This window comes from Spermophilus citellus, assembly GCF_964194105.1.
Source record: "Spermophilus citellus genome assembly, chromosome: 7".
In the NCBI taxonomy this organism is placed as follows: Eukaryota; Metazoa; Chordata; class Mammalia; order Rodentia; family Sciuridae; genus Spermophilus; species Spermophilus citellus.
In genome coordinates, this window is record NC_138188.1 from 84,604,668 (window position 1) to 84,621,989 (window position 17,322).

The window sequence follows — 17,322 nt, forward strand, 5'->3', positions numbered from 1 at the left end:
ATGCAGATGCTAATTCATAATAAGGGTGTGGTGGGCTAGGGAAGAATAGAAGTACTTTGAATTTGACAGAGAGAAGTGAAGGGAGGGGAGGGGTTTGGGGGTAGGAATGATAGTAGAATGGATTGGACATTATTACCTCATGTACATATATGATTATACAACCTGTATAACTCTACATCATGTACAACCAGAAGAAGAAGTTATACTCCATGTGTCAAATGCATTCTACTGTCATGTATAACTAATTGAAACAAATTAAAAAATAAAATAAGAAAGAAATGCAGTACTGGTAGGAAAAACTGCTGCATCATAATAGCAATGGCTTTTGAGGAAGTAGAGGTCACCCCGTAAGACCCTACAATCATGGGAAGATTCACTCTGGAGAACTGCTGGATTTGGTGTTCTGAGGCCTTGGGGCCTCAGTCCCAGAGAGAGACGCCTAGTCATTTGACTTCCCTGAGCTTAATTGTCTTTATCTTTAAAATAAGGTTGTTGAGAGAATCACTGACCTAAGGTAAGCAGTGCTGAGTAAACGCTAAAGCATCACAGGAATTTTTAGTTGCTGTAGCTGGTAATTCAATAGATCCTCAGTCACAACAGAGTATGTCCTAGGCACTGTGCTGCATGGCAGGAACTTCTGACAGAAAAGATGTGACCTTCCCCTAAACACTTCCTTGAATGGTAACTACACAGCTCACTGTTTGGGAATAACATTCCTTAATAGTTCTGTGATAGTGTCTCAGCATAAGAGAAGTATTCCCAATTTTCTTCTCTTAGGAGCTAGTATGCCACTTAGGGGGTTATTTCAGCTTCTTCTCCCCACTTCCTTTCTTAAATAGCTTGCCTGAGAGTTTTGGTACCTCTTATACCTTTTCTTCTATTTGAAAAAATATAGAGTTCTATGGTTCTATTTTGTTCCCTGACAAGTAGCTCTGTAAAAGTATAAAGGTCAGGATTAAGATGTTATTATTAGTGAAATATTTCATTTCTTCATGCAACCTATTATTCCCAGCAGGGGAGATTCAGAGTTCTGTTTATCTGCAGGGCACATACAGAACAATATAACAGCATGCACTTTGTATTTCAGGACTGATTCAAGAAGGCGTAATACCTTTCCTATATATCCTCTAATCATGAAATGTGCTGTATTATCCTTGCTGTACAGACAGGCAAGGAGAGGTGCTGATAGCAAAAGCTCTCCTGTAGATATCTCACGCTAAGACTAGAAAGATAAGCAGAGCTTCGTGCTCCTAACCAAGATCTCTTCTTTATCCAGACTGCTTGTCATCCAAAAATATCTTCTTTATCCCTCCTGTTTAAAAATCAAATTTGTATTTAAGAAATAATTTGGGAAGTTAAAGAATTAATATTAGAGGCTTGGTGAATCCTACAGCACATTAGATAAATTACACAAATCCACTGGCTCTTGAGAACAGATATAGAAAGACGTTATTGAACTACGTACAAAATAAAATATTTTCATTCCTTCCTGAATTCACATGATGACTTCCATCATCACATCATACTGTATTTCAACACATGAGGAAATATCATTTGGTTCTAAAATATTATGTTAAAATATTATCCAGGCATAAAAAAGATAAATACCACATGTTCTCATTCTATATCTGGAATCTAAAACAATCAAACGCACTGAAGCAGATAATAGAATGGTGGTTGCCAAAGGATGGGGAATGGGAAGATGATGGTTGAAGGAGTCTAGGCCACAGGCAGGGGAAATATGGTTTCAAATGGTGAGATTTGGGGGTTTGTTTGTTTGTTTTAAGATCTACTACACAGTTTGGTGACTCTAGTTAATAGTAATGTATTATACATTTCAAACCTGCTAAGAGTAAATTTCAAATGTCACCATAAAAATAAGCATTTAAGAAGATGGAGATGCTAATTATCTTGATTTAATTATTCCACATTATAGCCATAAATCATAACATGGATTGCAACTCATTAATATATACAATTATAACTTGTTGGTTTATTTAAATTTTTTAAATAAAATTAAAACCAAAAGATTATGGAAAAATAAAATATCACTTCAAGTAGGAAAAATAGAAAAAAAACAGAGAATGACTCCAACACTAAGATATACATACACATATCTAGAACAAATAAGATGAAAATGCATATAAATGTCAAGTGTCTAAGTTCTGAGTTTTTGGGCAACTCTGAATTTTCCTTATACATCTCTGAAGTTTCCAATTTCTCTATGATGAACACATCATAATATCTTCAAGTTTTGTACTTAGAAAAATGTTGCTTCATTACTTTTTAGCTTTTTTCACTTAACCAATGCTGATATAAGCAGCTGCACATATCAGTTTTCAGAACAATACCTCAAATAGAAAAAAGAAATTACCACCCTGCACCATGTACAGCCAGAGGAAGTTGTATTCCATTTGTGTACAATGTATAAAAAGCATTTTACTGTCATGTATAACTAATTAGAACAAATTTAAAATTTTTTAAATAAATTTTTAAAAATTAAAAAGAAAACAGAAATTATCAGTTTGGTTTCTTTTTTAATATTTATTTTTTAGTTTTAGATGGATACAATATCTTTATTTTATTTTATTTTTTATGTGGTGCTGAGGATCAAACCCTATGCCTCACAAGTGCTAGGCGAGCACTCTACCACTTGAGTCACAACCCAAGCCCCTAGGTCTCCTTTAAATATTTATATTACACAGTCCTGGAAGATGAGCACATTAGTTCTAGTCTTTCCTCTCCATAGTAAGATGTCTAAACAAAGATCACCAAGACTTTGTTGAAATAAAAGATAACTAACCTCCCTCTCTCCTTCTCTTTCTCTCTCTTCCTCTCTCCTGCCCTCTACCTTTCCATCTTCTTTATCAGCAGAAATACCATTAGCCAGTTTACGAGGAGAACAAGGTCCTCGTGGAGAACCTGGCCCAAGAGGACCACCTGGGCCCCCTGGCTTACCAGGTCATGGGATTCCTGGGATCAAAGGAAAACCAGGGCCACAGGGATATCCAGGAATTGGAAAGCCAGGTATGCCTGGAATGCCTGGAAAGCCAGGAGCCATGGGAATGCCTGGGGCCAAGGGCGAAATCGGACCCAAAGGGGAAATTGGGCCAATGGGGATCCCAGGACCACAAGGACCTCCAGGGCCTCATGGACTTCCTGGCATAGGGAAGCCAGGTGGCCCAGGGTTACCAGGTCAACCAGGAGCAAAGGGTGAAAGAGGACCCAAAGGACCACCAGGACCTCCAGGTCTTCAGGGTCCTAAAGGAGAGAAAGGCTTCGGGATGCCAGGTTTACCTGGCCTGAAGGGTCCTCCAGGTATGCATGGCCCTCCTGGTCCTGTTGGACTGCCAGGAGTGGGAAAACCAGGTGTGACAGGCTTCCCTGGGCCCCAGGGCCCTCTGGGGAAGCCAGGACCTCCAGGGGAACCTGGCCCACAAGGTCCTATCGGGGTGCCAGGGGTTCAAGGACCTCCTGGAATACCTGGAGTTGGAAAGCCAGGCCAGGATGGGATCCCTGGCCAACCAGGATTTCCAGGTGGCAAGGGGGAGCAAGGACTACCAGGGCTGCCAGGACCCCCAGGTCTTCCAGGAATTGGGAAACCAGGCTTCCCAGGACCTAAAGGTGACCGGGGTGTGGGGGGTGTTCCTGGGGCTCTTGGACCAAGAGGAGAGAAAGGACCAGTAGGTGCCCCTGGAATGGGAGGACCCCCAGGAGAGCCAGGCCTGCCTGGAATCCCAGGTCCCATGGGCCCTCCAGGTGCTATTGGTTTCCCTGGGCCCAAAGGAGAAGGTGGGGTTGTGGGGCCACAGGGGCCACCAGGTCCCAAAGGCGAGCCAGGGCTTCAAGGCTTCCCAGGAAAGCCAGGTTTTCTTGGTGAAGTAGGACCCCCTGGCATGAGAGGTTTGCCAGGTCCAATAGGGCCCAAGGGGGAAGCTGGGCATAAAGGATTGCCTGGGCTCCCTGGTGTTCCCGGGCTGCTTGGACCCAAGGGAGAACCAGGCATTCCAGGGGATCAGGGGCTACAGGGCCCCCCAGGTATCCCAGGCATTGCAGGCCCTAGTGGCCCAATTGGACCACCTGGGATTCCAGGCCCCAAAGGGGAACCAGGCCTTCCAGGGCCTCCTGGGTTCCCTGGTGTAGGCAAGCCTGGAGTGGCAGGCCTTCATGGCCCCCCAGGGAAACCAGGTGCCCTGGGTCCTCAAGGCCAGCCTGGCCTTCCAGGGCCCCCAGGTCCTCCAGGGCCCCCTGGCCCGCCAGCTGTGATGCCCCCTACACAACCACCCCAGGGAGAGTATCTGCCAGATATGGGGCTGGGAATTGATGGTGTGAAACCCCCCCATGCCTATGGGGCTAAGAAAGGCAAGAACGGAGGCCCAACCTATGAGATGCCCGCGTTTACTGCTGAGCTGACCGCACCTTTCCCGCCGGTGGGAGCCCCAGTGAAGTTTGACAAGCTACTGTATAACGGCAGACAGAACTACAACCCGCAGACGGGCATCTTCACCTGTGAGGTCCCCGGCGTCTACTACTTTGTATACCATGTTCACTGCAAGGGAGGCAACGTGTGGGTTGCTCTGTTCAAAAACAACGAGCCCATGATGTACACATACGACGAGTACAAGAAGGGCTTTCTGGACCAGGCATCTGGGAGTGCCGTGCTGCTGCTCAGGCCCGGGGACCGCGTGTTCCTCCAGATGCCCTCAGAACAGGCTGCGGGACTGTACGCCGGGCAGTATGTCCATTCCTCGTTTTCAGGATATTTATTATATCCCATGTAAAAAAAAAAAAAAAGAGAGAGATTTAATAGAAGACAAGAAAATGATGCAACAAAAAATTCAGATGAAAAACATAATTGCTTCAGAACATTTATATAGTTGGAAAGTTATATTTAAGTGAAATTCAGACCATCATGTACAAATAAAAACTAATATGCATGTTTAATACTCTGCACAGCAGCTTGTCATTGAAAACAATGGGATAGATTTATGTATCAAGTACTGACACTTGTGTTGTACCCACTGGAATCACATTAGTTGTCATATGTTATTTGCTCTCACCATAACCTGCTTATTCAGATCAGTCAACATGTCAGTACAAAAGATCATAGCTAACCAAAATCACTCACTCATATTGTTTCCTTTAAAGTATTTATAAATATGCCTTAGGGAAATGTCAGTGATAACAGTTACATACCATATTTACTTTCAGAATTTCCTCTCCATCTGTGCAGATACATAGCCATGGAATGTTCTGGGGAGTTCTGTAGTGTTCCTGTCTCAGTGGGAGTCAGAGAGGGCCATGGAAACCTTAGTCCTTTGTAGTACTAGGGATATTTCTCTAGTGATAGAGGCTGGGGGTTTTGTTGTTGTTGTTTGTTTGTTTGTTTTGGTTTTTATCAATGAGAAGTTCTAGTCAGAATTGTATGTCTGGAGTCTGGAAAAAAAATTAAGGAAGAGTACCATTGTCTATCTGTGCTGAGCACTGGGGTAGGATGCCAATGTGAGGCCAAGACAGAGCCCCACAGGAGCTAACAAACCAGTGGGGAGACATAAGCAGTGATTAACTCATTTATTCCTCAAGGAGTTCTTTTAGAGTTGTTCTGTGACTTATTTTGTTTTTTCTTCCCTCTGTGTAATTTCTACCATGGCCTAACCAACATAAATACCTGGAGGCCAAAAGAAAAAAAAAAGGAACCCTTCAGTAAACTTTTTAGCTTTATGGAATATTTATTATTGATAGGAATTATCAATTGTGTTTACATGCATTAAAAAATTGCCTCCTTTGCCCGTACACACAAACAATTCCAGTGAGGTTTTAACCATAGAGATATTGATATTCTTTAGTAGCTGAAGAATATCTCCCTGTGTAGTATGTAAGCAAATTAATGTGTCATCTGAGGTTTCAAATCAATTTCCAAAATCCAAGCTATTTTTTATTGGGGGAAAAAATTCAAATTTCATAGGAAAATAAATTCCTATTTTAAAAAAGGTAATTATGCAGTTTGATATTTTAAAAGAGGTGATGTTTCTAGGTGTAGATACAAAAAAGGAAAATAACTGTCTCTTCAGCAGCAATCTGTGGAAGAGATATCCAGAATATCATAGGGCAACAATGGCCCAGGCCATCTATGTGGCCCTTTACTTAGCACAAGTCAACAAATAAAACAAATTTGAAAGGGAGACATAAGTAATTGTCCAGGTTTTCATTTAGGCACATATTAGCTGATTTAAGCATTGCTTAAAACAGACAAATCACTTCAAATCTGCTATTAGCTGTGGATGCTGTTAGACACTTGGGGAAATGATATGGAGCTGTAATAGTGAAATCATATTTTGTTTCTGAAAAATTAATTGAGTACATAGTTATAGATGGGAAAATACACAAAAAGCACAAGGAAATGTGTCTATGTAAAATTTCAATCATTTTTGGACTGGAGGTGTAACTCTATACACAAGGCCCTGGGATTATCCCAGTACCACAAAATAATAATAATAATAATAATAGAAATTATTTTTACCATCACAAAAGTTCTTCTCTTGGTCAAATATGTATCTTTTCCCTATGAAGTATACAAGCATCATTTCTTCTCATTTTTTTAAGAGAAATTAGTTCATTATCCCAAAATTTCTTATTCACTGCTAATTAGATAACACACTTTTCCCATTAAAAAGATGTCCTACCCATCCTTCATTTTCAAAGTGGACAGCATATATGTGGCCATATGTCCTTTGAGTTGGTCTTGAGGATGCTGGTTTGGGGCTGGTGACTTTGGAAGTAACAGATTCACTGGGTTCCTTCTGCTAATAGGTACACTGACATGGCTTGGAGGCAAGTCAGACCAGCTGATCTGTAAAATTGTATTTATCTGTACATGTATGGACTCTTAATTTCCATCAGGCAAGAGAGAAATTATCTCTTTAAAAACAAATTCACTTTTCAAAATATCTTCCAACTTATTTATTGGTTGTTACGCAATTGCCTATATATATATATATATATAGATAGATAGATATAGATAAAGATAGATAGATAGATAGATATATGTATGTGTGTATGTTTATTATCAGGCATATGCTTCTAACTTTTAGATGGAGGAGGAGCAAAATTTATGCCAGATACTGTGTATTCTACAATGGTGCTAATCTAAAGCTAAATGATACTTCATTTAATTTAAAACAGAGTTTTAAATAATTATCTATGTACCTGTGTTTCCCTTTTGAGTGTTGCACGTCATGTTAACACATTAATGTAAAAGCAGATAAAACAACTGCGTGTTCTAAAGTCTAGGGATAATAGTATGATCTCTATTTCATTCAAAAATATCTAAAACTTTTCCATGTGAAATGGACCAAACTTGCATTTTCTTATTTAACTACAGAGTTTTAATACAGCATGACATCCTCCAGGGGAAAAGAGTGTCTGTAGTGGGTGACTGTCCTCACATATTTCACAAAATACAATGAATGGTGAACAGACTGGTAACTTGTTTGAGTTTCCATGATAGATTTGAGATTTAATGGCAAATCATTTTTTATTTAAATTTTTGTACTGATTTGAAAAAAGTCATTAAATATCTTTGAAAGTATATTTCTCATCTTGTTCATGTTGCTCTTTGAGGCTGTATTAACCTCTTAAGTCCCCTCACATATACATTGTAGCAATTAGCAGCTGAACTAGAGGCTGAACAGGACAGTTTATTCCTCTTTGACATAACAGCTCTGGATTTAAGCAGTCTGGGACTCAATGGTAACCCAAGCAGGGGCCCAGTTTCCTTCTATCATGTTTCTCTTCCACCCAGATATGTTGCCCTCCTCTCTGCAGTCTAGGATGGCTAACATCAGACACAGCCCAGCTAATGGGAGGGTGGAGAAAAGAGAAGGGGAAGGTGTGTTTTTTGTCTGGAAAAACTCAAACCAACCACTGCATAGAGCACTCCCTCCCACATGCATTGCCCAGAATGTAGTCACCTTGCCAGCAAGCTTCCAGATAGTGTGGGAAACTGAAGATTTATTCTGGGTAACTCCATGCCCAGCTCATACCCAGGAGGGTACTATTAAGAAGGAAAAACAGATAATAGGACACAGTTAACTGCTGCTTGTGCAACATACATCAGCTAAGAAAGGACTGCCACAGTCCTCTCTTCTCCCTCTCTTCCGCCACATCAGAGTCACATATTGGAAAGGGAGATGGTGCTGCATGTAGTCACAGAGCAGAAATCAGACCTGTTTCAAGAATCTAAAGGCCTCAGTAAGTATCACCAATAAGGAAATAACTCTTTTGTGATGATTTATAAAGCCCTGAGTGACTGTAACTTATCACATCTATAATATGAGAAAGGGACTGTTTAAATCATTGAGCGGGCAGATATGTACCACCAGGTAACTTCTTTATGCCTTCAGTGTGCAAGCTCAAGACCACAGCTTCCATTCCCATATAGCCCAGTGGCTCTGTTTTATTCTAGAACTATTTTGGAAGGTCTGTCATTCGGAAAACACAACCATTACATCTTGTTGGCTTATGTAGGTAGATAGAAGGTTGAGCACAGGAGACACAACAGGGAGGATTAATGGTTAGAATTCAGAATGCTGGACCAATGGGGCCAAACCATCATGACTGTGACGAAATAAACTCAAAATCGACATCATATTTACAGTACGTGTGTAGTAGCCCTTTACGTTAAACACAAAGTAGCCCCTATTGTGTGCCTGGTACACTACATGATCTGGGGCATAAAAAGCAACAGAAAACATAACCCTTCTCCTTAAAAATATTATCCTCTGCTTGGAGGATCTCAAGATGTTTGTTTTAAAAGTCAAAAGAGCAGGGTAATGTGAAGGTGACTGAATGCATACAAACTAGATAAATCCAGAAAGAGAAAGACTGATCCATGCTGCCTTTCCTGGGAGGACCACTCTGTCTTCCTGCTGTATAAATTCTTCCTCGCCCCTCTGGACACAGAGGAAGCTCTTCCTTCCCTTTGCACTGTCCCTATTACCTAGATTGAGGCAACTTCTCCCCACATCACCACCCTGCTTTGTATGTTCTATCCCTTTTTTTTTCTGCTCTGTCCATGGCTATAATTAAAAAAAAAAAAAACACATGATTCACCGGGGACAGGCACTTCATTCATCTTTGGATCCACACCCATCTCAGAGTAATGGTCCCAACACTAAGGTTGAGGAAATAATGAATTTCACAAGGATGCTGTGGGAAAGGGTCCTCAGTGGAGGCGAGGTTAGACTGAATGGTAGGAAACCCCCTTCCATCTCTGGCATTCCATGATTTTACAGAGGCTAACTATGGGATAAAACTTAATTTCAGCTGGGCACTGTGGCACATGCCTGTAATCTCAATCAAGAGGCTGAGGCAGAAGGAAGGATTGTGAGTTCAAAGCCATCAGCAACTTAGAGATGCCCTATGCAACCTCACTGAGACCCTGTCTCTAAATAAAACATTTTAAAAGGGCTGGGGATGTGGCTCAGTGGTTAAGCACCCCTGGGTTCAATCCCCAGTATCAAAAAAATGTAATTTCAAACAATTTATTGGAGGTGGTTGCTTAAAGAAATGAAGAATTTGAATAGAGGGAACATGAAGGTATTCCAAGAGGAAAGGAGAAATAGCCTTTCCTTCTCCAAGAGGAGGAAATTGGTGTGGGGAGGGCTGGGGCAGTGCTAAGTCAGGTGTTGGGAAGGGAAGATCAGGGAAAATGTCTCAATTAGATTAGAGCCTCCATCCAAGGACTAGTGAAGGAAGTTGAATAACCAAAGGAGGGTCAGGTGATCCAACACTTTACACATAGGCAAGAGATGTTTCCATCTTATCTAGTATGAAATCAGATGATATTGTAGGTCCTTAAGTGAGAAAGTGGTGTAAAAATCAGTATTTTATTTTTAAAAAATGTTGATGATTATATGATGACAACATCAGAAAAGGGAAGGTACACATTGTAAAGCCACTTAGGAGACAAGAGCAGCTTTCCTTCAGGAAGGCAATGACGGGTTGTGGCAAAGCGAGCCCTAGAGGAACATCTGGAGGGAGGAGAGTCAAACAGATTCCGTTTCAATTCCCAGTCTAATGCCAAAGACTGAGAATTGGAATAAAGAAGAATGGAAAAGATGAAAGACTGCACTTAACTTGGGGACAATACTGGACAACCTGATAAGGGGGAAGGAAGCTTGGCCCCAAAGCAATTTCCTCCCATTTATAAACTTGGAAGGCAGGAGGGGGTCATCAATGCAATTGGGTACTCCACGAGTAGAGCCCATCCAGATGAAACAAAGGGAAGACACCTGGTTTCTTTAAAAAAGTGTTGAAGTTGACCTGATGGTGAGTATACTGTTACCTAGGGCTTAAATAACAGAAATTCACTTCCTCAGTCTGTAAGCTAGAAGACCTGAAGGCAAGAGCAAGGTATCCATAGGGTTGGTTTCTTCCAAGGTGTCTCCTCTTGGTTTGGGGATGGCTATCAGCTCCTTCACAGGGTCCCAATCACCATTATAAGGATACTAGTCATACTGGATTAGGGTCCACCCTTGTGACCTCATTTTAATTTAATGACCATTTTGGGGGAGGCTGTTTCAGGGATTGAACTCAGGGGCACTCAACCTCTGAGCCATATCCCCAGTCCTATTTTGTATTTAGAGACAGGGTCTCGCTGAGTTGCTTAGTGCCTCACTTTTGCAAGGCTGGCTTTGAACTCACAATCCTGCTGCCTCAGCCTCCCCAGCTGCTGAGATTGAAGGTGTGAGCCACCATGCCCAGATAATGGCCTTTTTAAAAGCCATAGTTCCAAATACAGTCACATTTTGAAATACTGGGAGTTCAGGATTCAATATATGCATTTTGAAGGGTACAATTTAGCCCACAACATGTCTATGCTCCAGATGTGCCTCTGATTGGAAGAGAAAGGGAGAGTGACCTAGTGGCCTCTTGTGGTAAGAGGTAGAAAAAGGTAGCAATACGTTTTACCACATTTTGAAAGTTTTTCCCCTCAAATGGTTCAATGGACTCTTAAAATGCAAGTTTTCATGCTTGTTTCATATCATGAATAACAAAAACATCCCCCAGAGTAGTCTTTTTCTTTTAGCAAAGAGTTGTACATCATTTCTGTTGTTGCTTCATTTTCAAAACCAATCCTTTTGCCAGGATAAATTTTATTCTCATGTTGTTTTTTATAAAGGGGAAAACTTATTCATGAGTTTTATTATCAGGGGGAAAACTATTAATACCTCAGAAAAGTATAATAAAATTTACATTAAAGCAGGACACATTATCCCACTTTAACAAGTAATCCTTGTTAACAAGTAATAAAAAATAATAAATAATAAATTAATAAATAATAATAAATAATAAAGTAATAAAAAATAAAAAAGTAACAAGTAATACTTGTTAACAAGTAAGCTTCTTGTGTGATGCTGAAACGCAGGACCATTTCATCAAAGTTTCCTTTGAGGCACTCACAAGCTTTCCAAAGATTTTTTTTCTTTACTATCTTACTATAAGTAAAAATAGATTTTTTATTAAAATAAAAAGCACTTCTAAATTAAAGTTTCTAAATCCCATGGAGAGCTATGTTTCATATGCCTTGTTAAAACCATCAAGACCTAAAAATTAATTTTATAATGAACATAGCTGAGTCAGTTCTCCTTTGACAAGTGAGTGGCTGGCAGCAATGTTCACATCTGCTCTTCATTCGTGGGACAAGAGACACAATGGGAAAAACTGACGGAACATTTACAGCTCTCTCCTTGCCTATTTCAAATAATACGTCTTTCCTCAACAAAGATGATAATGTCCTTTTCATTTACTCTGCCAAACAAGAGTCACCAATACAGAAAATGTATAGTCTGGGGTCAGACTATCCAAGAATAAATCTTAGTCCTCTATTTACCAGCTGTGATACCCTCAGTCAATTACTTAACCTCTCTAAATTTCACTTTTTGCAACTGTAAACTAGTAAATGATAATAGTAACTATCTTCCACAGTTGTTGGACAGCTGAAATAGTAGGGTGTGGTTTGCAGGTAGATTTTTGCAGTACATTTACTGAATGTACACCATCAACCAGAAATTGCTTTAACAGGTTTCCTATATTACCTTAGTTACTCCTGTAATACCTCTAATATTAGTCCACTTTACTAACAGGGTTAGGGTTAGAGAAGTGAGGTATAGTAACTTGTCTGAGATCTAATAAATGACAATGCCAGGATTTTAACACAGGTGTCTGGCTTCATGGTCTATGGTCTTAGCTATCACACCCTATGGCCTCAAGGAAGGAGACAAAAGTCCTCAGCTGTCTTAGAAGCAAACAACTGTAATGAGTGTTTGAAAGATGATAGAGCTCAGTTGTTTTATGGTCACTGTCCTTACCAGAATCAAATAAAATGACTACCAACAGGGCTGGGGTTGTTGCTCAGTTGTAGAGCACTTGCCTAGCATGTGTGAGGTACTGGGTTTGATTCTCAGCACTGCATATAAATAAATTAATAAAATAAAGGTCCATCAACAACTAAGTGTGTGTGTGTGTGTGTGTGTGTGTGTGTGTGTGTGTGTATAACTAGATATAAGATGATATTAGCAGATATCATGGTAACTGCCCCATCCCTTAAGTGATATGGGGACAGCTGATTTTAAAAATGGAAGGCACCACCATAAACTTAACAGAAGGGCTACTATCACAACAAATAAATTAGCAAAAAAAAAAATAATAAGTGTTGGCAAAGATGTGGAGAGATCAGAACATTTGTGCACCATCAAGGTACACCATCAACCAACTGGTGAGATGGTAAATTGGACCATTATAAAAAACAATATGGTGGTTCCTCAAAAAAAAAAGTAAAATATAACCACCATGTGATCTAGCATTTCCACTTCTAGGTATATAATCAAAAGAAGGTATACAATCAAAAGAACTGAAAGCAGAGAGTTGAGAAGATTTGTATATATTCATACTTATAGCATTATTCACAAAATATAAAAAGTGAGAGAAATCCAAAGTGTTTTTCCATTAAAAATACATATAATAAAATATTATTCAGTCTTACAAAGTAAAAATTTCTGACTCGTGCTTCACCATGGATGAATTTTAAGGGCATTGTGCTAAGATAAAAAGCCAGTTTCGAAGGCAAATACTGTATGATCAAACTTATTTGAGGTACCTAGAGTAGTCAATTCATAGACATAGAAAGCAGAATGGTGGTCTCCAGGGTCTGGAGGAAGGGAAAATGGAGAGGTTTTATATAATGAGCTTCAGCTTTTCAAGATGAAAAGAGTACTGGAGATGGGTGGTGGTGATGGTTGCAAAACGAAACAATGTGAATGTACTTCACACCCTTGAACAGAAGACTTTAAAAAGGGTAAGATGGTAAGTTTCATATTATGTGTATTGTACCAAAATTTTGAAACTAATTTTGAAAGTTGATAAGAAAAAAAAGCTAAAGGGAAAACTACTTGTTGATAAGAATAACTAACTCATCTCAGGAGGTAGTTGGAAATGACTTACAGCAGCCTCCCTTACCTCCACATTCATCACAGCATTCACCCAGTGGGTAAAGGGTTCTGAGCATCATTGTGGTCCAGAAACCATGAGTCCCAGCTTCTCCAGGAAAGTTTCTGCAGATCATGGTGATTGCCACTTAATCTGTCTCCTCTCCTTGAGTGGATGTTACATTCTTAGACCTTAAGACTTAACTGCTGTTGGCAGCCACTCCATCTTCACCCAGTGACCCCATTTGTTGGGGAAGTACAGTAGGAGGGAATTCCGGGGCAGGAAGTTCTTCTGGGGTTCCGGTAGAACACCACCGCGTGGGTGGACCGGCTTCTTCCCAGACGTGTAAGGGGTATTGGCGGCATTTTCAAAAATAAAGTTTTGTTCCTGCTTGAGTGGCTCGTGATTATGTGCCCAGCCAGACTGCGGCACTTTGGGGTATATATTTCATCCCTGGTGAGCAGAGTATTCTCTCAGCTTCCCGATTCTCATGTCCTGAGCTGCTCTCCTCCATCACGCCCTTCTGCCTTGATGTTCTGCCTCACTTCAGTCCCAGGACAACAGAGTTGGCCATTTATGGACTGAGACCTCTGAAACCAAGAGCACCAAATAAACTTTTCCTTTTCTACATTGTTCTTGTTGGGTCTGTTCGTCACAGCAGTGAAAAAGATGATCAAAACACCAGCCGTCTTTGAAAAACATATAATCTATCACATTGTTTGGTGCTTGTCTGTGGTGGATACTCTCTGGTAGACATATACATGGAACACAGTGATCTTTGTGCCCCCTTCCTATATGTTCCTCCAAATTCCTCTTCCCCAGATCTCTTTGTTATTGGAATTCCAATATTCTATCTCCCAGGATTTTGATTCAATCAACACACCATTTACCATTGCTCAAGACCCAACATTTATCTGTATCTCAGATTATTTGTCTCTCTGTTCAAAGATGACTAAAAGTATATCTAGGAATTTCTTCCTACTAGGAGTATTCTTCTCATTGTGGTCCTTTATAGCCGCTCTCAAAATGGGACTGTAGCATATTATTAATTCATTTCATCTCTGCCAACATTCCAAATTGACCCAGTCTTGAGAATTTTCCTCCAATATCAACTAGTCAAAAGAACATGTCATGAGGACATAGTGTGAGAAAAAAAAATAAAAACAGGTGGATACATCAGGGCCATGTGCATGTAACTTATTTGTGACTTAGGACTTGCCTAGATGTGCTTCCATGTGTACCATTTCTATCACCCAGTGGGATGTTGCTGTGAGCATCCAACCTTATAATACTCAGGTCCTGAAGGGCAGCACTGGTGATATATTCATTTGATGTTCCATAATCAAAGTGCTTAGTTTCAATTAGGGCTCAAAGCTGCTTTTCCAATGGTCCAGTTCTAGAAGGCATGCCTTACTCTAAAATCCTAGTAGTTTGCACTATGATTCTCCCCTTGGGATCTTCCAGAAATTCCACACAGTTCCATCACATATCATCTAGCACCTTTGGATCTGCTTCATAGGGATCACCCTTCTCACTCTGTTTTTGCTGAAATCCTGCTCCACTTATTAGAAAAAAATGAAGGGATGGGAAAGGAGATCCTAAAATGGTACAATCATATATATGGAGTGCTCAGAGAAGGAAGCAATCAGCATGATGAAAATGGTCTACCAAAACTCCAGGGAAGTTTGGACACAGATTAAGGAGAAATTAACAGGGAATGAACAATAAATTGAAAGAAAAAGAGTGGTATGATGAAAGAAGAGAGTGGTGTGAAAAGAAAGATAGGAGGGTTTTAAAAGAACCAAGTTTATACGTATATAAACTCAGTCTCACACACAGGCATCCATGCATTGCTTAATGACAGGAGCACATTCAATTTCATCATGGTGCAGACATCATAGAGTGTACTTACACAAACCTAGATTCTATGGTTTAATCATTCAATGTGGCCTTTTGATGCTATCAAGAAACAGCAAACATGAGATGTAGGAAGCTGTTGCCAGTGTAACATGGCATACTGTTTTATGAGAAACAATTTTTTAATAATGGGGGCAGATGAAGCTCATGGGGTAGAGTGTTTAGTCTGTTGTTTAGTTTGTTTAGTCTGTGGAAGGCCCTGAGTTCAATCCTCAGCACATGTATATATATATACACACACATATAGACATATATGTTTGTATGTGTGTGTGTGTGTGTGTGTGTGTGTGTGTGTGTGTGTGTATATATATATATATATATATATATAGAGAGAGAGAGAGAGAGAGAGATGTGTATGTGTGTGTATATATATAAAACTTGACATTGCATTTTGGCATTTTGGCATAACTAAAGAGACAACTACCAGGAAACTACTACTACTGACAAAATCACTCTGAACATAACACAAAGATATAAAGAAATGGAAAATATGTAAAGGCTAATTAACTACTGTGATATTGAAATAGAGATGGACAAGGACCATTAGAGCAGAATAGAGGGTCCCAACATTTCCCTACAGATACATGGATGCTTGCTTATGACAGAGCTGTCACTAGATCACTAGTGAAAGGAAAGCCCATTTAAATGCCTGTTCTCATCAGATGGTATCTCCTCCACTTGGCTCTGGACCTCCATTTGTTTCCCCTCTGCAAGTATCTGACTCTTGTAATTCTTTCCTTTGTTCCTTTACTCTCAACTGCACACCCTTTTTTTGGGGAACCCCTCTTCTTTCTTGCTTTGGCAAAATCACATTTGCCTGGCTCTGGTCTTTCTCTGTGGCCATGTTCTCCTGGCTCCTGGGCCTCTGCTCTTCCATCGGATTTCTAAATAATGAAAGCTCAGGAATTCTTTGCTCTTCTCTGTCTCTGTAAATGATCTCAGCCAATCCTGCTTCTCTTCATTTCCATTTCTACCACCATATTCCAAGCCACTGCTATCTCACTTGACTGCAGCAGCCTCTAAACCAGTCTCCCTGCTTTTGTTACCACACAACAGCCAGCTTTGAAAATGTAAAATGACCCCTATGGCCTAAAAGTTCCCCAGTGGTTTCCCCTCTTTAAACCCCTAGGATGGTAAGAAGCTGTCCTGGGTATGGCCTCAGCCTCCCTCTCCCTTTTCATCTCTGTCTCCAGCAAATCTCCTCTCTAGGTTGCAACTGCCAATTATTTCTCATGTGGATCTTTTATTATCTGAAATTATTTTTTTATTTTTTTCCATCCAAAAATGGTTCCCTCCTTGTTTTACTAGTCCCAGAGAGGTTATCATGTTTTTAGCTCTTAAAACTTGAAACTTTAGGTTTTATTGACCTCAGTTTTCCTCATCATTTATTTTCAAATAATTTCCATAAATGTATGGCAATGTTCCTTACTTTAGTTTTTTTTCTTATTCTTTTTGCCTTAATTCAGTGGGTATGAATCATTCTTGGGTCACAGATCATTTTGAGGATGCTTTGAAGGACTTAAAGAAGATGGGAAATCACTTCCTAGATGGGTAGCTAGAGCAGGTTACTTTAGTGTCACCATCTTTGCAAATCTGGAGTAGATGCTTTTTATGCCCCTTACCCCACTTCAAAATCAGCCCAGCTATGGAGGAAAGTTATGTGCCTGGTGCCATCCTCCCACCTCAAGCACATCAAGGCATGTCACCCGGCTGCCTCAGGACTCTCTCCGAAGGCAGCACAATCTGAGACTCTCTGGAAACCCCTATCTTGGCAACAACCCTCACCTCATGAATAGCCCTAGCTACCCTCCTGTTCTGCATTAGGATAACTCGGAAGCACAGCCTACGTTTTTTTTTTGTTTTTTTTTTTTTTTCAGAGGGTTGCAGCAAGATAAAAAGTCAGGTATTACCCATACT

At 40.3% G+C, this 17,322-nt stretch overlaps 1 protein-coding gene across 2 annotated transcripts in view; it reads left to right on the forward strand.

Moving 5' to 3' along the window:
* The window catches only part of COL8A1 (collagen type VIII alpha 1 chain), a 150,685-nt gene extending 144,351 nt beyond the window's left edge, over positions 1-6,334 (forward strand). Inside the window, exon 4 of one of the 2 annotated variants that reach the window (XM_081300828.1) lies at positions 2,872-6,334. In XM_081300828.1, the coding sequence (XP_081156954.1) occupies positions 2,872-4,781 (1,910 nt within the window). In that variant the 3' untranslated portion in view covers positions 4,782-6,334. The remainder of the gene's footprint in view (positions 1-2,871) is intronic. The other variant, XM_081300829.1, reaches the window with a different exon arrangement.
* Positions 6,335-17,322: the final 10,988 nt, after the last annotated feature.